General features: G+C 35.4%; 1 protein-coding gene across 1 annotated transcript in view; it reads left to right on the top strand.

Annotated features, from left to right (window-relative positions):
* The window catches only part of KCNH7 (potassium voltage-gated channel subfamily H member 7), a 477016-nt gene that overhangs the window by 326343 nt on the left and 127229 nt on the right, over positions 1 to 23444 (top strand). The window contains exons 3-4 of the mRNA XM_041722501.1: positions 3222 to 3377; positions 20929 to 21357. Coding sequence (XP_041578435.1) covers positions 3222 to 3377; positions 20929 to 21357 — 585 coding nt within the window. The remainder of the gene's footprint in view (positions 1 to 3221; positions 3378 to 20928; positions 21358 to 23444) is intronic.

Here is a 23444-nt window from a genome sequence, read left to right as displayed (position 1 = left end):
TCAGGAGACAAAACATGGAAATGAACCTGGGTTTCACTAATATTTGTATAATTGCATGTATAATTGTAAAATTATTGGATAATCTTATTGTAAATAAGCTTCTTAACAAGCATTATTAATTCCATTTGAATACTGATTCATTTTAACAAGGTCTGAACTTTTTATTTCTAGATTGGTTTAGTTCCCTTATTTACATATTATTGAGTGCATCTGGTTTTTTCTTCATTGCTTAGATTAGTGTTTCCTGGATCATATTTCCATTTCTCTTTCTCCCAATGTCACATCCAAGAAAAGTATTTAGGAGCACACAGTAATGTCTTCTTAAAATGATGTTACTTTCCTAAAGTAATACCTTGACAGAACTTGGAGTTGGTAGAATGATGCAAGCTAAAATGCTTTTGCTCTATAAAATGTATTTGATTCTCCTCTTCTAAATTCCATGTATCTCCGTTCAATATCTGCTTTCCAGGATGCTATGCAAGATTGATGGAGACATTAAATCCAAAAACTAAAAGAGAAAAAAAAATGTAAATGTGAATTTTCAGTTGACTTTAGGAAAGATATATTGCTTAATAGAAACATGCAGGAAACAATGCTAGTGGGCAGTAAATCCCAGATTAATTATACATATTCAATATGCTATGGAGCCAATGCGTATAACTGAACTTTTTTATAAAGCACTATAATTTTATGATTTTTAGCGCTAGCCAGTAAATTTACAAGCATTAGTATTGCAATACGTGATTTTGCCCCTGTTACCAGAAGCGAAATTACTATGCTCTATTACAAGCCTATTAGATCTCTATTCCCACATCTTTTATTTATTGATTTCTTAAAAATCTGTACTTTATGTTTTGTGGTACAATCAGCATACATTTCAATTGTTGGAAGGTTTGAAACTGCTAAGTAACAAATCTGTGAATTCACAACGATATTCTAATGATCTAGGAAATGTCATTTGAAGTGGTAATATCAATATGTATTTTGGTTCATTAGCAGAATACACAATGGCTATTTCTAGCATCTTCTCAGTCATTCTGTTTAGCCAGTTTGTATTGTGATGCCTGGCCTGAAGCAATTCTATTTTTAGTTCTAATGGAACAGTCTTAAATTGCGTATTTTCTGTTTACTAAAGTCATCCCGTTTGTTACCATGGAAACTATGACAAGTGCTCTAGCTAACTATTTTATTAAATGAATTGAAGATATAGCTGAAGACTATGAAGGTGCAGCATGTCATTCTTAAGACATATTTTTCAACATCTGTACAACCATGGCCATACCTATAGAAAATATTATATTAATTATAAATAAAGCCTTCTACATTTCAAATCCGGGAGATTATTGACATTTAAAAATCTGAATCAGGGGATCCCTGGGTGGCACAGCGGTTTGGCACCTGCCTTTGGCCCAGGGCGCGATCCTGGAGACCCGGGATCGAATCCCACGTCGGGCTCTCGGTGCATGGAGCCTGCTTCTCCCTCTGCCTGTGTCTCTGCCTCTATCTCTCTGTGACTATCATAAATAAATAAAAATTTAAAAAAAAATTTAAAAAAAAAATTAAAAAAAATAAAAATCTGAATCATAACAAACACATCGGCATCCCCAACTTTGTAAAGTCTGTGTTCTAAAAGTGTTTTTGTAAATCAGTTCCTTGGAAATTAGAATATGTTCACCCATAGAAACAGGATCATAAATAATAAGTAGATCTTGATGCCCACCCTCAAAAGCTCTACCACCTGTGATCTCAATCTATAGCAATATTAGCAGTAGCCTTTGTTCCCAGCTTTGGCAGTAGGAGCCATGTTGCAGGGATGAGAAAAAAAGGAAAGGATTTCTCATATTTATTTTGTTTTTAATAGTTACACAAACATAGGACACCATTTTGAAATACTAGTATCCGCTGGTCTTCGGGGATGTTGGACCTCCAACTACTTTCTCCTGTTATTTGCCAATGCCTCTGTCCTCAGACTCTTGTTCTCTCATTTTCTGATATCTCCCTCTGAACCCAGGTCCAACTTGCTCCAAACCTGCTCCTGCCTCTGCACTGAACCATCAAGATTCAAGATGGTTCCAGCTAGTTGTTTAAAAAAAAAAGTCAAAAGTCTGAATAACTGAGAACTCTTCCTGCAGTTTTGCATTTTAAAAATACTTTTCAACCCAAACAAATCCTTAACCCGAGGTTTCCATCACCATGACTAAAAAAAGAAATTTCCAGAAGGTAAAGATGTGAGTAAGCTGCTTAAAGGAAATACTTAGTTCTGCAAGTACCTGAGAGTTCTCAGCAAGTTCTGTGGTACCTGAGTTCAAGAAGTCAGTCAGAAGTCAACTGATTTAAAAGAAATCAACAACAACAAAAAAAATAAATAAAAAAAATAAAAAAATAAAAGAAATCAACATCTTGACAGTATTCTCTAAATCTTAGATCTTAGATTTTCTGTTGGAGGATAGATGGCAGGAGTTAATTGTAAGCTGAGTCTTCCCTGTGTTCATCTCATTTCCAGAAGATTCTAATAAAATGTATCTTACTAGCCCCATAATTGTGCTTTAAAAAGAATATAATCTTTTTAGTTGAAGGAATCAAATTAACACAATAATATAGACAAAATTTTGTTCTTGTTTTCTAACAGATTATAAACCAAATAAAATCATTATTATTTGGACATTGTGAATTTTGCAGAAAAAAAGAAAAGAATTATTGGAACATATGTAAGACAGAGTCAATAACTTACTATCTTATATGCAGGAAATTAAAAGAGAAAAAGGAAATAATTTGCTTAACACTCAAATCAAGATGACACAGATGAATTATCTTCACTGTTTATGCAGCTATACTTTATAGAATAGATTCTGAATTAATCAAAATATATACGAAAAGGCAGCATTTTTCTACAAAGTTAAAGAATATGCTTTTTTCCCTGTATACTATTATAGTGGTGGGTGTGAAAACAAATGAGATTTGATATTCTGTTTTCCTATAATGTAGTACCTGAATTTGCCTGTGAGGTCTTTATGACAAAATTTGTATATTTTTCTATAAATATATGTGCAATGAAATATGAAGTAAGTCAAATTATTTTCGTTAAATTTCAATAATCATTTAGAATCATTCAATAATCATTTAGAATAGAAAATTCTAAGGGTTTATTAGAATTTTAATATTACTAACACTTCAAAATGAAGGCATATTTTTGACCTAACATTCATTTTTCATCTCCTTAGGGTCCACTTTCATTTGTAACACTCACATAATTCCAGTGAAAAACCAAGAGGGCGTGGCTATGATGTTCATCATTAATTTTGAATATGTGACAGATGAGGAAAACGCTGCCTCCCCAGAGAGGGTAAACCCAATATTACCAGTCAAAACTGTAAACCGTAAGTAAAAGGCAACATGTACATAATGCTGTTGATATTCTCCTACTGATATTACTGTTACTAGTAATTTTAATACATTCTTCATTTGAGTCAGTTTTCAAAATATGTTTGCATTATAAGTAAAATAATCTTACGGTTAAAAAAGCCATAGCTTTTTTATTGCTATTACCCTTTGGTGCTTTGCAGAATTGATCAGTTGCTTTTAAAACCATTTGACTTGATTATACCATTTTTGATTCAACCAGTCCCCTACTGATGGACATTTAGGTTGTTTCCAAATTTTGGCTACTACAAACAATGACAGAATTAATTGTTTACATGTATGTATATTTTTGGAAAATTATCTTCAGGGTAAGGGTCTATAAGTGGGATTCCTGGCTCAAAGGGTAAATGCATATGCAACTTTTTTAGATGCTACTAAGCTCCCCTCCCTATGGTTTCAGCCATTTTACGCCACCACCAGCAGTGTATTAGATCTTTTCTCCAAAGCCATGCTCACAGAATGAGTCAGTCTTCTTGATATTTATGATTATGATAGGCGAGAAGTAGTACCTCAATTAGTTTTAGTTTACATTTCTTTTATTATGAATCGGTTTCAGATATTTAAGCATTAGGTTATTTCTTTTTCTGTCAACTGTCCATTTCTTATATACAATTTTTTGTCTTTTCTTTTTCAAATTTTAAGATAAGTGGCACATCTCTTCCCAGCAATGTTTTTTGTTTTTTTTTTTGCTTTTTTCTGATTTTGTCATGCCAGGTTTTGTTGTTGTTTGTTTGTTTGTTTATAAAGCAGCTAAATTTGTCAAGCTTTTCCTTTATTGATTCTGAATTTTTGAGTCACTATTAGAAAATCTTTCAGCATTCCAAGGTTATAAAAGAATTCTTTTTCTAGAACTTGAATAGCTTTAGAATCTCTGTCACTTTTTAAGTTTAGCTTGGTTTACAGTGCAAGATATACATTTAATTTATCATTTTATCAATGGCTTTGCAGTTGTTCTAACATCATTTATTAGAAAGCCTATCTTTTCATCAATAATTTGAGATACCACTTTTATCACACACTAAAGTTCTTTATGTGCTTGAGTACATTTCTGGACTTTCTATTCTGTTTTGTTACTTATCATTCAGCATCACATTGTTTTAAATATACAATAAACCTCTAATATGACATGCTCCTTTTGACATTAATTTTCAGGAGCTTGAGGTTATTTCTTGTTAAACATTCTTTAAGAACTTTAGAAACAACCTGTCCAGATAAGGAAAAGATTCTGTTGTTTTTTTACTGGACTCACATTAATTTTATAAATATTAACATCTTTATGATGTTGAGTCATTCTATACAAGAATTTTATATGCATTTTCAAGTCTAGCCTTTTTGTCTTTCAGGAATCTTTACAATTTTTTTCTACTCTTTAGTTTCCTAAGTTGGCATTTGACTTTTCGTTATTGCTGAAATTTTAATTAGGACCTTCTCTTTCCTTATATCTTCTGATTATTTTTAAGGCTAGTGACTTTTTTTTCTGAGTATGTTAATTTTATATCCTACTACTTAGTGAGTTTTCTTAAATTGCAGTGGCTTATACATTGACTCTCATAAATTTTTCAAGTGTTCTATCTGTTTTACATGTTCCTTTCCAATTCTCATACATCTAATAGTTTTCTCTTGTTTTATTGTGCTAGCTATTACCGCCAACATATTATTAAAAAAGAAATTGATGATAAACAACATGCCTTGTTCCTGATGTTTGTGTGAATGGCAAGTGTTTTTCATTAATTCAAATGATAGCATCTGGGTTGAGTTGTATGTGTTCTATACTTTTAAGGCTTTCCATTACTTTGTATTTATAAAGAATGGGGTTGAAAATCATAAATTGTCTTCAGTATCTGTGGAAATGAGTGTAGCTTTCTGTTTCCTTATTTTTATGATACATTTTATTAATGGGGTTACTAACATGGAACTATTCTTGCATCTCTGGAAGTAGTCACATATGATCCCGATGTATTTGATTTTGTAATATGCTGCTGAATTCTCTTTATCTAAAATTAATTTAGGATTTTTACATCAGTATTCATTAGGAAGACCTATCAGTAGTGTGTTTTTTAATATTTTATTTATTTATTCATGAGAGACAGAGAGAGAGAGAGAGAGAGGCAGAGACACAGGCAGAGGGAGAAGCAGGCTCCATGCAGGGAGCCCAATGTGGGACTTGATCCTGGGCCTCCAGGATCAGGCCCTAGGCCAAAGGCAGGCGATAAAGCACTGAGCCACCCAGGAATCCCAAGACTGATCAGTAGTTTGTATGTGTGTGTATATGTGCAATTTCATCAGTATTGGTATCAATGTTATAATTCCTTCAGAAAATAATTTGGAGATTTTTTTTTTCTATTTTCTATGCTACAGAACTATCAGATAGTTTGGGGATTATCTAAACTTTAAAAGTTAAGTATGACTCCCCTGGGAAATCATCCAGGTCTGATACTTATTTGTAAAGTAGCTTTTTTTTGTAAAGATTTTATTTATTTATTCATGAAAGACACACACACAGAGAGGCAGAAACACAGGCAGAGGGAGAAGCAGGCTCCATGCAGGGAGCCTGATGTAGGACTCGATCCCAGGACTCTGGGATCACCCTTGAGCCAAAGGCAGCTGCTCAACTGCTGAGCCACCCAGACATCCCTGTAGAGTAGCTTTTTGACAAATTTCTTTCTTTTTTTCTCCAGAGGTTGGACTACTCACATTGTCCCTTTCAACTAGTATCAGTTTTGCTAAATGTTATCTCTCAATAATTTTATGTAGGTTTTAAAATTTTATTTAAGTAGTTTTACGCAAAGTAGTCTTTTATGATTTTTAAAAAAATTTTTCTCAGTTCTATTTTCCTGTTATATATTTAAACCACTTTTTAGTTTTTGTTTTAGTTGTGCTTTTAATTTTTTATGTTTTAATGCTCAAAATGGCCTTATTTGTTTTTTTATAAATAAATTTATTTTTTATTGGTGTTCAATTTGCCAACATACAGAATAACACCCAATGCTCATCCCGTCAAGTGCCCCCCTCAGTGCCCGTCACCCATTCACCCCCACCCCCTCCCCTCCTCCCCTTCCACCACCCGTAGTTCGTTTCCCAGAGTTAGGAGTCTTCATGTTCTGTCTTCCTTCCTGATATTTCCCACACACTTCTTCTCCCTTCCCTTATATTCCCTTTCACTATTATTTATATTCCCCAAATGAATGAGAACATATAATGTATACATAGACCACATCTTCTTTATCCATTCATCTTTCGATGGACACCGAGGCTCCTTCCACAGTTTGGCTATTGTGGACATTGCTGCTAGAAACATCGGGGTGCAGGTGTCTCGGCGTTTCACTGCATCTGAATCTTTGGGGTAAATCCCCAGCAGTGCAATTGCTGGGTCATAGGGCAGGTCTATTTTTAACTCTTTGAGGAACCTCCGCACAGTTTTCCAGAGTGGCTGCACCAGTTCACATTCCCACCAACAGTGCAAGAGGGTTCCCCTTTCTCCGCATCCTCTCCAACATTTGTTGTTTCCTGCCTTGTTAATTTTCCCCATTCTCACTGGGGTGAGGTGGTATCTCATTGTGGTTTTGGTTTGTATTTCCTTGATGGCAAGTGATGCAGAGCATTTTCTCTTGATATACATTCTGGAGTTAGGTTTTCTTTTTTTTTTTTTTTTTTTAAGAAAAATAATACTTCTAAAAAAAGAAAAAATATTTTTTATTTGTAATTATAATAGATACTTATATTTACTGATAGAACTACTATGTTTTTTCTTAGTGCCAACATATTCTATGTTAAATATACTCTTAAAGCATATCTTTATGTTATGTTTTCTTTGCTTTTCTAAAAAAACTGTGTGGTTTGAGTTTATTTTATCCTTTTTTTGCTTTTATTTTGGTACTTGAGAATATTTGTATTTTTTTCTAGTAGTTATCTTTATAAAATAAATTTGATATAATGCCCTTAATCTCTCCTCCTTTTCCTCAGACACTGTATTTTGATTTCTTACTATGAGCGAGAATAAAATTAGCCTGTAACTCTTCTCTTCCTCTTTCCACCATATAATTTTAGTTAGTGATATTATCTGTTCTAATTCTTATCTTTGCACTCCTAAGAATGGTCTTCTACCACTCAGTCTGCCAATTTAAATTATATTACTTGATTCCTAATTTTTACCAACAAGGTACTCAGCTTATTCTAGATCTCCTTCTCCTCTCATTTTGTTTTGTTGCAGTATTTCTAGCTTGTTTTGTCCTTAAATTTCTAGTGAAATATCAATCATCACTCATAGTCTCCACCCCACCACCACCTCTAAGAAGTGATGGTTCTCCAAACTGAGGTCTTGTGCACTTTCGTATTCTCTCTAGTCTCTACTAACTAGTGCTCTGACCATTCAGACTATAGACCTGCTCTCAGAATTTCTAACGCAGGGTGGAAAAGCTGTGGGTAAGCCATATTTGATATGTGTTCCATCACTCCAAGAAGACCTTTATAGATCCTTTTCTTCATTAAGTTTCTGCCTAACTCCATTGCCATGTGCTTTCCTGAACCAATTCTGCTGCTCTTAGGAATTTATTTCCCTGCCTATATGTAAATTAAAGTGTGTAATGTCTCTGTCTCTAATTACTTTTTAGGCATGGTTCAAGGCTACTTTTACTTGTTTCTTTTATTGATCTTAATGGTTTTTAGGAAGATCCATGAGGAAATTGGAATTTAAGTATCTGTTATTGTCTGTGGGGAGCTGGAAGCCTTGTCATGAAACTTTAATATTTGAAAAAAGAAATTGTTACCCAAATATAAATTCAGATAGCAAACTACATCATTAAACCTAAGTATAATACTAAATCAGATGCGTACCAGCTGAGAATTTTTCATAGTATCAGTTACTTCCTTAGGTATGTGCAAATGACAGTACAATATTTTGTTAAAGCAATATTGGAAGAAATAGATTAATGTAATGATTCCAATATACTGAATATCTTACTCTGAATAATATCACACTCAGGGGAAAACTCTTTATCAATACCACCAATGTGTCGGTCTCCCAGGTGACATATTTAAAAACAAAAATGAAGTACTTTAAAAAAAATTATTGCAATACCAAAGTTTTGTTCCTTTAAGTTGATGACTATTTTTATTTCTTTATATTTCCCACTAACCAATTCAGTCTTTATTGAATGATTCCTGGGAGTATACTTTAGGTAATGTCAGCCTGTGTTTGGTCATGAACGTCTTAAGATCTTTTGTTTCGGGGGATGCTTGATTTTATTTCTCCATTGTCTTCACAAATTCTTCATTTTCCTATAGAACTGTTATCTTGCCTGGTCCATCAAACTGGATGGAAGGGAAAAGGAGAGGGGTGTTTCAGCAGCATAGCAAATCAGGGGGGAGATGTTTAATAAATATTCATTTCAAACAGAAATACAATTGGAAAATTGAAACTTTGATTCTTTGAATGGAAGATAATCTATACAGTAGCTTCCCAGGATGTAACACATAATCTATGCAATTTTACACTGTGATTAAAATAGCATCTCATGTGTAAGCCATAGCAAATTCAGTAGGATTGCTTTTTATTTTGTGAATATGAGTGGTTTCCCTACACTGCAGCTGTCACTCCTATAGAGAGTATTGTAGAAAGTATAAATATGCAAATAATATTGTTTCCAGAACATTACAGAGGCCCATTGTTTACAACCAGTATATTGGATTTGATTATACCCTTCTGTCATTTTATGCTGTGGAATTTCCTTGACTTGATGTCAGTTTTTGAAGAGTTGATTGTTAAATCAAGCGGAAAAGTTAAAAAGAGATAAATTGCACATGGTAGCTTCTGATCCAATTGCTATTTAGTAATTTTTTTTTTTTTAGTATTATTTCTGACTTTGGGAAAAATCCTGCTGATTTTTTTTTCTTAAAGTACAGTTTTACCACCTGTGTAAAATAGTGCTATTAGCTATTTCAAATGTTGTTCCAGGGGTGACCACCAAAACAAACAAAAAAAAAGAAAGAAAAGCAAATCTTGATACACCTCTTTTTTGCAGAACACCTTAACCTTCAAGATGCCTATTTTCATATCTAAGTAAGTAATATGTAAGTGTGTGGGGGTGGGGGATGGGTGTGCAAGCCCCCGAGTGTTATGATTTAAGTGAAAGTAATGGAGAAAAGGCTACCATTTGTTTAAGAAGATGTGGTTTTCTGTAAATGTAACTGCCTCTTCTGAAATGAAGACAAAATAAAGGGAAAAATATGAAGTGAAAACACAAAAAATACAGATGAGAAGAAAGTGAAATATTAAACTGAGAAGATTAAGTAATAGAAAAGAAGCTAAGTGTACAATACAAAAGATAGATCATAAAAAGGGACTATGACAAATTGGGTTGAGAAAATTCTAGACACTTGTGTATCGAATGAAGTGGTGAATCATTTCTTAGTACAAATATCTAATTTCTGGGTCAGGAGCCCTACACAACTAAAGTGAGCAGCTTCCTCTAGGAAAAACTATTTTTTCACAAACTTATTCTCTGTTGAAAATATAGAACCAGCCACGAATAGATGACTTATGTCTCCTCAAACGAAGCAAGTACAGGAGAGAATATTATATTGATAAGTCTATCAAACTGATAAATACTGTGTAATTGAGGCAACTGATTGCTACACAAAAATATAAATGCCAAATAAAATATACAATTAAGCCCTTTTTTCATTGATGGTTTCTTTAAAAACCCTAAAATCTGAAGAATGGAAATAATATCAAATAGAAGACAAAATTGTATTTTTCCTACCCATTAAAGGGGGCCACATCTAAAAATTAATAGAATGAGGAAAATGCATTCTCTTTTTTTCTGCTCTAATATCTGTTGCTATGAAATATTTGCACAATGTGGAAGATAACTAAATATGTGTTCTTGCTAATCAAGTTTAAGAGACTTTCACTTTATTATTTTAAGTAAAATATATTTAAGCTTCATTTTAAATTATTTACAAGTATATTTGGGTTTTATATGTCTTCTATTTTATAGCAGGGGTCTAGGATCACCAGTCTGACACACACACACACACACACACACACACACACACACACACGCACGCACATTTTGCTTGATAAAAAGTTTTTCATGGGATTTAGGAGGACCTCAATTAAACAAAAAATTATTGATTTAGCAATATACAACCAAACAGCAAACAAAGGCATTGTATGTTTTAATCTTATTTTAAAATCTGAGTCAGTTTGACTCACTATAAAAGTTGATCTTAAGCTCATATCCCCAAGTAAACCTTAACTAATACATTTTCACTTCTCTTATCAGTTTAAGATAATTTTTGTTTAAATGTAAATCTACTTAATTCATTCTTGCCATCATTGTCAAAAATCTGTGAAATATTCACACTTTACTAAACTTAAATATTTCCCAACAAGAAAACAGGCCTACATCGTTTCTTTTATTTACAGAAAAATTATGAACTCTATCTTTTATTAATTTATAAATGATTACACTGAAAGTCAAAACTATACATGAGATCTTAATTTTTTTCCAGATCTTTCAACTTTATCCCTTAGCAAGTATTTTAAACTTTTGTCAGGTTTCTCATGACTTTTAACCTCCAATCCACTCATTTTTCCCCACAGATAACCTCACCTCCCATGCCTCAGAGCAAGGGGGAAGGTGCCAGTGGGAACTCCTTTAACAAGCTGACCCTCAACAAAAAAATTTCCCAACAACAAACCGAGGCTTAGCAACCCACTTTCTCTTCCATCTCTTCAAAGACTGTCCTCACCAATCCCAGCCCCTTCACCCTATTGGCTTTTTCCCTTTTGCTCACACTCATATGGCTAAGAATAGCCTGTAGTTCAACAGATATATGGTTTAGATCACATAATACTTTCTAAAAGTTTTAATTAGTTAAGTTTGTTGCCAACACCGAAAAATTGGAAGACTACATGTAAAAATGAAAATTCTGGCTGATTTTGGAAAAACATGAGTATCTGACTACATGTTTGCAATAAACTGAAACAGAATACTGGCCACACCTTTGATGGGGTGTGCACTCTCCAATTTGCCACAATCCTCACCTGACCTTCTTGTCTGTTTCTATCTGGCTTCCATCATTTTTGTTACTTGTCTTTTCCTGTCGGCATTTGGATTTTTCATATCTACACACTTATTTTCCTTATTTCCTTCGTTCCTCTGCTCACTACTATACCTGAACTCTCTGTTGTGCTCTCTCCATTGCCTTCTAGATTGAATGTACCTTATTAAATCTGATCCTCTTTGTTCTTTTGTGTTCCATGACACCATACTCCTTTGTTTCTTTTGAGCTCTGTGACAGCTAATTTAGTACCATTTTTCTATTCCCCTTACTCTGTTCATGAACGCTGTTTGTTTATCCCCCAGAGGCCCCTCTTATTATCCTTCTCTTTAGTCATCTTATCTATATACCCTGGTCGGGCAAACTCATCTGTGATCTACAGGGTAAAGACCCCTCCACAAATCAGCATCTCCAGCCCATACCTTCCTCTAGACTTTCCTTATTACTTAGAACTTCATATATTCACCTGCCCACTGGACATCTCCTTTGGAAGATTTTTAAATACCTAAAAAAATTTAGTATTTCAGGCTGAGATTTGTCTTTCCGTATCCAAATGCCATCTGCCCATTACATCAAAAACTCTTGCTCTTTCTTTATACATCCCAAATGGTGTCATCCAAGCTACCACAGCTGGAAACATGGGGATTATGCTATGCTAAACCTCTCCTTCTCTCTAATCCTCTCATCTCCCAACCAAAGAGTGATCAAATTTTGTCAAGCACCCTCTGTGGAAATCTCTCTCACACAGCCGGCAGTAATTGCCTACTAGGGCCCCAACACATTTTTCATGGGCTGATGCACTGGTCTCATAACTGATATCCCTGCTTTCAGCCTCTTTGGCTCAGGATCAAATGTCACACTACTGTACATCAAATTATAATACCCAGCTTTGTATCTCCTTTAAATGATTCTTTGTTACTAACAAGAGCCAATTCCAAAGGCCTGCACATTATACAAAATACCTGTGGCAAGACCTCTGCTACTTCTTTAGCTTTATATCCCATCACTTCCCCTCATCACATCCCACGTTTTACACCGCCTTGTTTGTATAACATGGTATCCCCTCTATTAGAATGCTTTCATCCCTCCAGGATACTTTCTCCAAAGAAATCTTCATCTGTGAAGCATTCCTAACTTGTCCAGATAAATTTACCTGTTCCTGCCTCTGTGACATCATGGTACCTCACACCTGTCTTTACATATCTGTTTGCCTAGTGGACAAGTAACATAAATGATTGGAGAAGGCCATGAATAAAAATAGAAGGGTGAGGTCTGTGGAGAACTGGAAAACACCTACCTTATTTAAAGTGGCCAAGAACCCTTCAGTTCTAGATCACAGCAAGGATGTTGTATTTTCTTCCATGCAGTCCCAATCTTTTGCAAATAATAAGCATCCAATACATTTTTGTAGAAATGAAAACAAATGAATGTTATTTTTTATTGAGTAGTTTTCTTTTTAAATTTTCCTACTGAGTGAACATTAGCCAATGATTCTCCAAGTGTGAGACCATCAGCATTACCTTGCAAGATGTTTGAAACACAAGTTCTTGGGCCTTACACCAGAAAAACTGAGTCAGGAACACAGAAATTCAGCAATCTGTGTTTTAACAAATGCTTCACATCACTCTGATAGCCACTAAAGTTGGAGAACTACTGGTCTAACTTAATTAATGTTTACATAAAGCTACAAAGATAAATTTTAAATGAAACTAAAAGTAAAAATATAATAAAGTTAAATTTTATAGTCTCTTATTCTTACAGTTCTTTTCAAAAGTGCATTTTTTAAATCTAATTTAATCTTATTAAGGTATGACAAAGGAGATCGATCCCATTATCTTTGAAATGATTGAAATTATAGTCTCCAAATCAAAAGAGAATGTCTACGTTTATGCTTATTAAAATAAAAGTTTGAATTACTCTAAAAGCTTCAACTGAAGCTAAGTCTATGCACACAAAATGCAGCTGATAATTTAGGCAATTATCTAACTAATTTAAACCAGTAAAAATGTATTCATCTGCTTTGGACCCACTATTCTGAATAATTGACACATAAAATATATATTTGCCTGAATAGCTACATTACTCCCTCAAATTTGCATCTCAGTTTTAAGACCTCAAGCTAGGGAACAAAGAAATTTTCTATATGCTGATTTATAAAGGGGCATTCACAGTGTTTTTACTATTCTCCATTGGAGCTGAAAGTTATTCTTTAATTCAAAGATGAAGAGCTGCGGTAGTAATATAGAGTTTCTCCCTCAGTAAGCATTACTGTAGAAACAAACTATTATTCAGATGAATTTAATTAAACGTTTCACAACGTAACTAATATTTACTATTATCATAGGTTTGGAGGTTTCCTTTTTTTAAAGGTTAAATTTGATCTAGAAAAGGAACTATGACATGGTTGCTAAAAGAATCTGGGAAAAGTTCAGTCACAGGTTGCAATCAACTTTACATTTCCTCCCTAGGATTTGAGCAAAATACATATTTCTAAGATCAGGAAAATTGCTGGCAGTCGAAAAAAATTTTGTTTTATCTCTTTATTAACAATGAATGTTAATGACCGTCTAAATCAGCATATTCATGCCAGAGACTCCTCCTGTGCATATCATTTGGAAACATTTGTTACCTAGCAACACCCAAATCAGGGACAGTGACTGTTTATACTGCATTTGGGCAACTGGTGTCTTTAACATTTGTGTTTGGAATGCTCTATCAAGAGAGTCCTCGTCAATGTGATGACTCTACAGTCATGCCAGGTCCAGTTTAAGTTAAGATGTTTTTACAATTTGACAATTTAAGGTGTTTCACAATTTGAATGGCTTCTTTAAGTTGGCATTTGGAAAAGGAAGAAATCTATTGAAGAGAAACACAGTAACAGTACCACTAAGTGAAATATTGATATATTAAGTGATTATCACATAGAAACTTTATTAGGTACAAATACTGCTGATGTATTTGCTTTCATTTCCAGTCCCTCTTCACCGACAGTTTAACCTTGAGTGGCTAAAAGCAGCCCACCGCCCTGTCCTGTTTTTTGCCTTATCTCCCTTATCCCAAACCTGTCTTTTCTTCTTCTTTGCTTTCCTGATGACTTGGCCAAGTGCCTCTCAGACATCATCAGCATTTGTGAACCTGTTCCAAGTTCTCTGCTGCTGCTGCAGCTCCCGTAATTGCTGTCACCACTACTATAGCACTAACTTCCCCCACTTCCATGCATGTGTGCCATGGGCTACTGGTTTAGAACCCGCATTTCTTCAAGACTCTAATTTGGTCTTACAGTTACTGCCTTACTGTAAGTTGCTGCTTTTTCTTTGGTATCTCTCACTCTAGGAATCTCCCAGGAGTGTTTCTTTCAAGGCATTACTGACCACATTTGCTCCTTTAAAGTGTCTCAAATTTAGCTTCAGGTTTACTAAATGGATGGACTCCCCAGTGATCTTTTTCCCAGTAAAACTACCAACCACTGCCTTCTTTGACAATATTATGAGTTGTTCTAGCAGCCTGTGGGCAGCATCATATACCCATTACTACACTTAGGAGTAAGAAATGCTCATCCCCTTGCACGGTGCCTCTATGGAAATTTCTCCCTACAAAGACAAGGCAGATATGTCAGTTACCTTCCCTGTTTCTCCCATCAAATTTGATCGGTTGCTCTTTCCCTGACTCAGAGATTAAAGTCATGTTTCTCTGCACATTCAGAGCTATTTGGCTGGAAAAAATCCTCACAGTGATGTTAAGGCTTCCAATTTAAGTGTCAGATGTGCGAACACCATGATTTTAGAAAAGTACATAGACAGTAATTCACAAATCCTTATGTTGTATGATAATAGCTGATAGTAGACCTAATTCAGACAATAGGTTTTTTTCAGACCAAAATCTGGGTATCATTCCTACTCTGCATTGTGGACACTGTGCTGCTCAGCCAGACACCTTCCCCAGGACTGGGACAACCCTGATGCTGGGAATATTGGCTGCTGAGTGCCCACTGCTCTGCTTCTCATTGAGAATTGTAGGTCAAAGCAGAGAACTTCTTTATGTAGATTATGGGCCTTCTTGTGGGGTGGCTCTAGCAGGTGACTGGCTGCTGCAGGGAGAAGAAAGCCAGATATCTTGACTTAAATTTGTTATCACTCCAAAGGGCTGTTCTAGCTCTGGGGCTCCCAGGAGGGCTGGCTGAAGCTCCCATTGTATTTGCATAGAGTTTAACTGCCTCAGCCCAATCCAGTCTTCCTCCTTTTCTTCAGGCATAGCTTCTGAGAATACTGGGTCCAACCTCTCACCACTTATACTCCTTTGTGAGGGGAAATATCGCTGCTCGTGGTCACACAACATCCCCCATTTCCCGCTCCTTGTGCATGTCTCCCCCCTTACCCTGCGGTATCGTCTAGTTTGCATGACTTCTTGGACTGAAGTTTCTCTATACTCTTTAGCCCATAACTCAACTAAGCAAAACCAGGCAAGAATAAATTGTTTCTGATTTATATTTAACCGGGGTTTCATAGTAAGATTATTAAATAATCAAAGTTCTAAGGATTTGCAGAAATGAAGAAAAGTTGAATGAAAGGACTGATTGGGAATTTGTAATTATGAGGAAATTCAATGATTAGGAATATATGGAGGACCTTTTGGAAATATTTGTTTTTCTTCAAGAAATATTATTTATAATATTCCTAGATTGATTTTTAAATTAGAAAAATTGTTTTCTTCCAAATTCAAATAGAAAGAACCAGCTCCCAGAGGAAAGGAGAAAGAGAGAAATAGCAGTTCAGATTGATGAGGTCTTTTCTATTCGGAAAAGTTTAGTAAAACCTTATTATAAAGTCCTATTAACACAGGAGTTACGGTAGAAATGTAGCTGTGATCATTATAATTTTGTGGAAACTATGATTAGCTTAAATATATAAGCAAAGAAACTCAGAACTAGACGGAATGTTAAGAGTTAACTAATCCCCGGGGAACTCCAGGGGAGGTTAGCAGTAGAAGGTTAGTAGTAGAAGGGTTTTTGTTGAGGTGGGGGATTTTGTTATTCATCCTCTAAGATCAAAAATAAAATTGTGTATATGCATTTATCTACATTTAATTAGAAGTGAGTAATGAGTCTCATTAAATCCTCAATTTGAATGTTTATGGCCCAAGAAAACACCAAGTCTTGGGTAAAACTGAAATTAAATAAAAGGAACTGCTGTTTTATTCTGACTTTATCCTGATTTCCTGTTTGGCCTTGGGCCATGTATTCAACATGTTTGTGTATATAGATTGGAGTCATAATTCCAGGCTTTTAAGACAATGATAATGGATTATCTATGTGCTTACTTGAGTGAGAAGTAAAAAGCTCTCAGTTAGATATGACGCAGGATACACGAAGATGAAGCTTCCAAACTTGTATTAGGCAGCTCCCTACAAGGGATATATTCTGAGAAAGACACTGTAGCAGTAGTTCATTCATATGTGTTAGAAACTTAGGTACGTCTTAAATGAAAATCATGTTCGTGTAAGCAGTTTACCAGTACTTAAAATTATTTGGGAGAGTGTAAAAAAACTAGTAAAAACTCTTATTCTGTTGTTCTTCTGTCAGATTTATGAAACATTTTAGTAGATAAAAGGCTAAATAGTGTCTGTTTTAGTAGTTTAAATTAGAAAGCAAATATAGTACAATTTAGAGACTTAACTTATAGGGGCATTTTTCAGTGTTAAGAACTATGACAGGATTATACTCATCTATGTTTTATATTTCATGCCTGAAAGTGGTAGCATTGAGCAAAATTCTCAATGTGTATTCTTTCCGGATGAGCTGCAGTTAGACAACTAAATCTGTAACGCAATATAACATGGTCATATGAAGCTAGTGATGCAGAAAAGACCATCTGCACCACCTTGGTTACAAGCAAACTACAGGAGCAAACTAAATGCCTTGTGAGGTCATTAATTTAAGAAAGGCAGTGAATTGTTTTTAAAGGAGGAGGGTAATGTAACTGATGAAAAATGAATAAAAGTAGGCATTGACCTTCAGTGCATTGTAATAAGCTTGCAGAATTGATTTGCAAACTGCTTTATAAGTCAATTCCATGTGCATTAAAAACTAATCAAGTGACTTTGATGCAGTTCAGTGATTTTTAACTTGGCAATTTACTTGAGCATATAAGAGTTGTTGGTAGAATTATGTAAGAATGCTTGCAAAACAGTTACTGTGATACACTGTTGTTTAATCTTATTTGCGCAGATGGGTTACTCTCATTTACAATTTATTAATCTAGAACTTTAAGGTGAACATATTTGGAGTTTGCGGATTGTGTCATGTCTTTTATCAGAAAGATAAATTCTGTTAACTACAGTATTCGATACTGTATCGTTAAATAGGAGTTACTGTATTTAACAGTGTTAACTACTGGTAGCCCACAAATGACAGCTTACAAAAATAAATTAGCCTGCTTAATTCTAAAATTTTCTGTAATGGGTGTTTTGTGTAAAACAAGGAGTTTGGAAGCACTTTTGTTCTAAGACCAGAATGGTACCAATTACTAACCTCTGAAAAAGGCAAACTTAACAGTAAGAGTTGCATCAGGTACAAAGGGCAAAGGAGAGAGTTCACCATTTCCATGAGCTACTGACTTCTACCCAAGCAACCATTTTTGGTAAAAATGGGTCAATACAATTCCAGAAGGCTATTATCTAATTAAGTTGGTCAGAACAATTAAATATCCTGGTTTTCCACAGTCAGAATCGAAGCACCTTATCAGATTAGCCTCTGCTTATAGAAATTCATTTGTCATGCTCAGGCATTCTATCAGAGGTGGGATTTGGTAAGCAAAATAGTCAAGGGCCCTGCCCTCATGAGGCCTGTAGTCCACTGGGGGACAGAAATGTTCATCAGGAAAAGGGCTAGAATTGGAGAGATAGATCATGAGATTGGATTTGCTATGGGATTTTGAGGCGTCTCTAAGACTTTTAAGTGACGATGTCAATGAGGCCAAAAGATAAGCAGGTTTGGAACTAAGAGAGGAGGTCTGGGCTAGAGATGTAGATTTATGAGTCATTAGATTAAATACGGAATTGAAAGTATGTGTGTAGGTAAGACCATTTACTGAAAGAGTGCATTTAAGTAAAATGCAGAAAAGTCCATGAGTTTTGAGAATGTTCTTCCATGTTTTAAAACCATCCTCAGGGCACTGAGGAAAAGTTCATACTAAATGTATTAAAGGTAATGGTGCCTGTGACACTTAAAGAATATAAGGAGGTAGATAATATTGTGGCTCAAAGACTCCAACTGACTGACCAGAAGGGCAATGTGTACTTGTCAAGCCATGGGGCAGTGTGGACGTAGACTATCGCACTGACAATAGGATTTACAGACTCTGCAGTTTCTTGGAGACAATATTTAGAAAAGCTTTGAATCACACAATATGGTTTGGATGTTTCATCTCTTCATTTCTTTTAGAAGTTTCTCATTATATCTTTTAGAATTTTATAAGGAATTATATGCTTGATGTAACAAATAATAAAGATATATAAAGAAGAATGCAATACATTACCCTCCCCTACTTCTTTTTTTTTTTTTTTAAAGAATTTTATTTTATTTATGATACTCACAGAGAGAGAGAGAGAGAGAGAGGCAGAGACACAGGCAGAGGGAGGAGAAGCAGGCTCCATGCACCGGGAGCCCGACATGGGATTCGATCCCGGGTCTCCAGGATCGCGCCCTGGGCCAAAGGAAGGCGCCAAACCGCTGCGCCACCCAGGGATCCCACCCTCCCCTACTTCTAAACCCACTTAGCCAGTCAACATTACGAGTTTGGTGTGTGTCCTTCCACATCTTTCTCTACTGAAATACAATTTCTGTGAACAAATGCAGCCTTTTATTATTATTATTTTTTAAGATTTTATTCATTTACTCATGAGAGACAGAGAGAAAGAGAGAGAGAGAGAGAGAGAGAGAGAGAGAGAAAGGCAGAGACACAGGCAGAGGGAGAAGCAGGCTCCATGCAGGAGTCCAACACGGGACCCGACCCCGGGTCTCCAGGATCACGCCCTGAGCCAAAGGCAGGTGCCAAACCACTGAGCCACCCAGGGATCCCTAGCCTTTTATTATTTTTAATGAAATCTCATAAACATATTAAACTGAAACTTGCTTTTTCACCTAACACTATATTTGAATAAACCCCTAATTCTAATCAAAACATTATGTATATATATATATGTACATATATAAAGTATATATAAAAAGTATATATATATACTTTTTTAAAAGATTCCAAAGTATAAAAATGCATAATTTATTCAACCATTCTCCCTTCTAATCGATATTCAGACTGTTTCTTGATTTTGTGCCTTTGTACTATCCTATAAATGAGAGATTGCTGAGTAAAAGGAAAAAGTATGTATTTTCATTTTAATAGATATTGTACAATGACTTTCCAAAAAATTTGTGGCTATTTGCACTCCCACTAGCAAAGTGCCACAATGCTCACCAGCATTTTTGCCATCACTACATGTTATGTGTTTGATGTTTTTTTTTTAATTTATTGCTAAAGTGAGGAGTGGAAAATGATAGGCTCTTGTTTTTATTTGCATTTTTATTGCCACTGAGTTCATGCATTTATTAACTAGTATTGTAATTTTAATACCCGCCTTTTAATGTTAGATTTAGTTGTCCTTCTAAGCATCAGCCACTGAGATATGTGTAACATTCAAGCCATAGTCTCAGATTTTGGAAGAAAAAAATATCAGGAAAGAGAAATTCTTATATTTACACCTCTATCTGAAGCCAAAAGCCTTTCAAAAGTTTCAAATGGAGTGAGGAATGTTTCATACACAATCGACCCCACTTTTCCAATCTACATCTGACTCACAGTATTATCTAATAGAAACCTTCTAGATATGACAGGCCAACTTATCCCCACCTCATTCTCTTCCTTCTTATTTCCAGTACTATAACCTCCTCCCCCATGTATGTACATATGCATTATAACCTTTCCTCTGTCTGTCTCTTTTACATATGGTGCCCCATCCCTTTTCTTTTCCAAACTGTATTCTACGCTTCAAATTTCCTTAAAAATAGTTGTATGATGTTTTTAACAATATGGGATATCTAATAATGTGTAGTATGTGTTTATCAAAATAAGAGACTTGTGTCATCCAAGTAATGCTTTTATGTCACTGTAGTATATTTAACCATTAGAGACATTATTTTACTATTATTTTACTATTTTCTTACTGCTTGTATGGCAATTCATATTAGTCTCAGAAGTCTTCTATAATATCCCTCATTCCAACTACAAATGACTTAAGTATTGTTAATAACTCTTTTTACATGTTATTTAAATTTGAGTCAATGATACTTGTTCATTTGTCATAAAGGGATATGTTTACACAATGTATAATATGTGTATGTGTGTGTGTATATTTGTCTTGTAATAATGTTTTTTTTCTGTCTATTTATAGGGAAACTTTTTGGGTTCAAATTCCCTGCTCTGAGAGTTCTCACTTACAGAAAGCAGTCTTTGCCACAAGAAGACCCTGATGTGGTAGTAATCGACTCATCTAAACAGAGTGATGATTCAGTAGCCATGAAGCACTTCAAGTCTCCTACAAAAGAGAGCTGCAGCCCCTCAGAAGCAGATGATACAAAAGCCTTGATACAGCCCAGCAAATGTTCCCCTTTGGTGAATATATCTGGACCTCTTGACCATTCCTCTCCCAAAAGGCAATGGGACCGACTCTATCCCGACATGCTGCAGTCAAGTACCCAGCTGACTCACTCCAGATCAAAAGAAAGCATTTGTAGTATACGGAGGGCTTCTTCAGTTCATGATATAGAAGGATTCAGTGTTCACCCCAAGAATATATTTAGAGACCGACATGCCAGTGAAGGTATGTTTTTTTTTTAAGAAATGGAAATATATATTAATGGATAATGAAAGGTAATTTCCATATTGTTTTTATTTTTGACATTAATCCCTATGCCTTGGGGGAAGAAATGTGAGTAAATAATGGCAATTTAAAATGAGAGCCCTACATTCAGAGTTGTTACTGGTATCAGTAGGTATCAAAGGAACCATAGTGAATAATTTGGTTTCTTCTGGCTTCTTTTCTGTGTTTCTGAAATGGTATGATAACCATTATCTGCCTACTCTATGGAGTGTTAATTAATGCTTTATATAAAATATGCTCGGGTGATGACCCTATCATCTCAAGCATAATTAATTTTGCTGCATTTAGCCAGTAGGCAAGCCCTGGGAAGAATGAGTGGTGTGCCTTCACAGGCTTCTTTTATTAACCAAGTCTTTCCAAAGGAAGAGGTGTATAAAATGTGATGTACTGAGTGATCAGAAAGGTATACATGATGACTGGGTGGGGCGGAATTAGGAAGGAGGAAGAGGAAATGTGTAGGGGGAAAAAAAACCAAACCCAAACCCTGAGAGTATTGAAAAACCAAACTTGAAAACTAAAGCTAGAGCAAGTCAGAATTCACTTATTTTTCCCTGGCCTCTTGGTGTTCACCGTCTTACTTTAGCCAGTAGTGAAAACAGCAATGCTCAAAAGAGAGTGACCAAAAAAATTCACCATTAACGTGATGATTGTCAACATTTACTGATTATTTACTGTGTGTGAGGCAATGTAAATGCTTGACACACATTAACTCTCATTTAATTCTTCCAACAACTCTATGAGTTAGGCATTGTTATTAAGCCCCGTTTGATAAATGAGGAAATTGAGGCTTAGATTTGCTAAAATAAATAATTGGTCCAATACAGAGGACCAGAGTCGGCTTTCACACCCAGGACCACCCATCTCCAGAGTCCACAATCCTCCATGAAGTGCTTTCTTGTCGTAGAAGGAGTCTGTGCATCACTGAACTTTCCCCCAGGGTTGAAGATGCAGAGTACCTGTTGGATGGATATATCCATCCCACTTTTCTGAATTCCAGGAGTTTGGGTTCTGGAGAGGCCCACTGTCCTTTCCTGTGATATCCCTTTCTGTGTGTGCCCATCATCATGGCTACAGCTGTGAGTTTTCTTCTCAAAACAGAAATCTGATCACTGGGCTCATAGTGTAGGCTACTAGGCCAGCTGGCCACACTTAATTTTCAAGGTTTTCTAGCTCCTTCAAGATTCCTTCCCCTACTATAGATTCTGTTTTAAACTTGCACAGAGATAATTGCTTTTTCCCCAAATCACTCATTTTCTTGCTTCATTAGTTTGTTCTGACAGGAATAACTCTTCCCCCACTTTGTCCCTCCTCATTCTGCCGCTCATAAGTGTAAGGACCCATTTCCCCTTCCCAAACCAAAAGAATTAAATGATTTCACACCTGATGTGTACAAAGCAGTATTTGCTCATATTATAGCATTTATTGCATTCTACCTTTATTCCACAGTATAAGCCTGTCATTTCTGTTGGATATGCAAAGCAATAATTATGCTTCTGTGAGCTCTCCCAGTGCAGGAATCTGGGCATAGTTAGCTCTGCAGCCTCCGTATCACAATTGCCTTTTTCATGGCAGGAACTCAATAAATGTTGGTGTGAAATTGAAAGGATGATGCTCATGAAGTATGTTTCAAAATCATACACAACAGGAAATGGTTATATTCCATAATACTTGAATTATGTGGGGGAGCTTTATTTAAAAGGCACAGTGAAGACGAGAAGGCAGAAATGATGAAGGAAAATTAAGTGGCAAGAAGAATTCAAAAAGAGATAAATCAATATCACAAAAATAGAAGGAAGAGTTTTCCATAGATAAGTTTGAGAAACTGTATATGGTACAAAAGCAATTAGTACATCCATTTTAATCTATAGTCTAAAGAAGAGCAAAAAGGAAAGAAAAATCAAGGACAATTCCCAGACTGAATAATCATCTAAGGCCCCCATACCATATAGCAATGGCATATAGGAGTCAACATCTCCTGACTGAATGGAACCTCTGAAATTTGATCTTTGAGCAATGAATCCCAACGG

Source organism: Vulpes lagopus, chromosome 11 (assembly GCF_018345385.1).
Source record: "Vulpes lagopus strain Blue_001 chromosome 11, ASM1834538v1, whole genome shotgun sequence".
NCBI lineage: Eukaryota > Metazoa > Chordata > Mammalia > Carnivora > Canidae > Vulpes > Vulpes lagopus.
The sequence above is the reverse complement of the archived record's forward strand: the minus strand, read 5'-3'. Positions and strand labels throughout refer to the sequence as shown.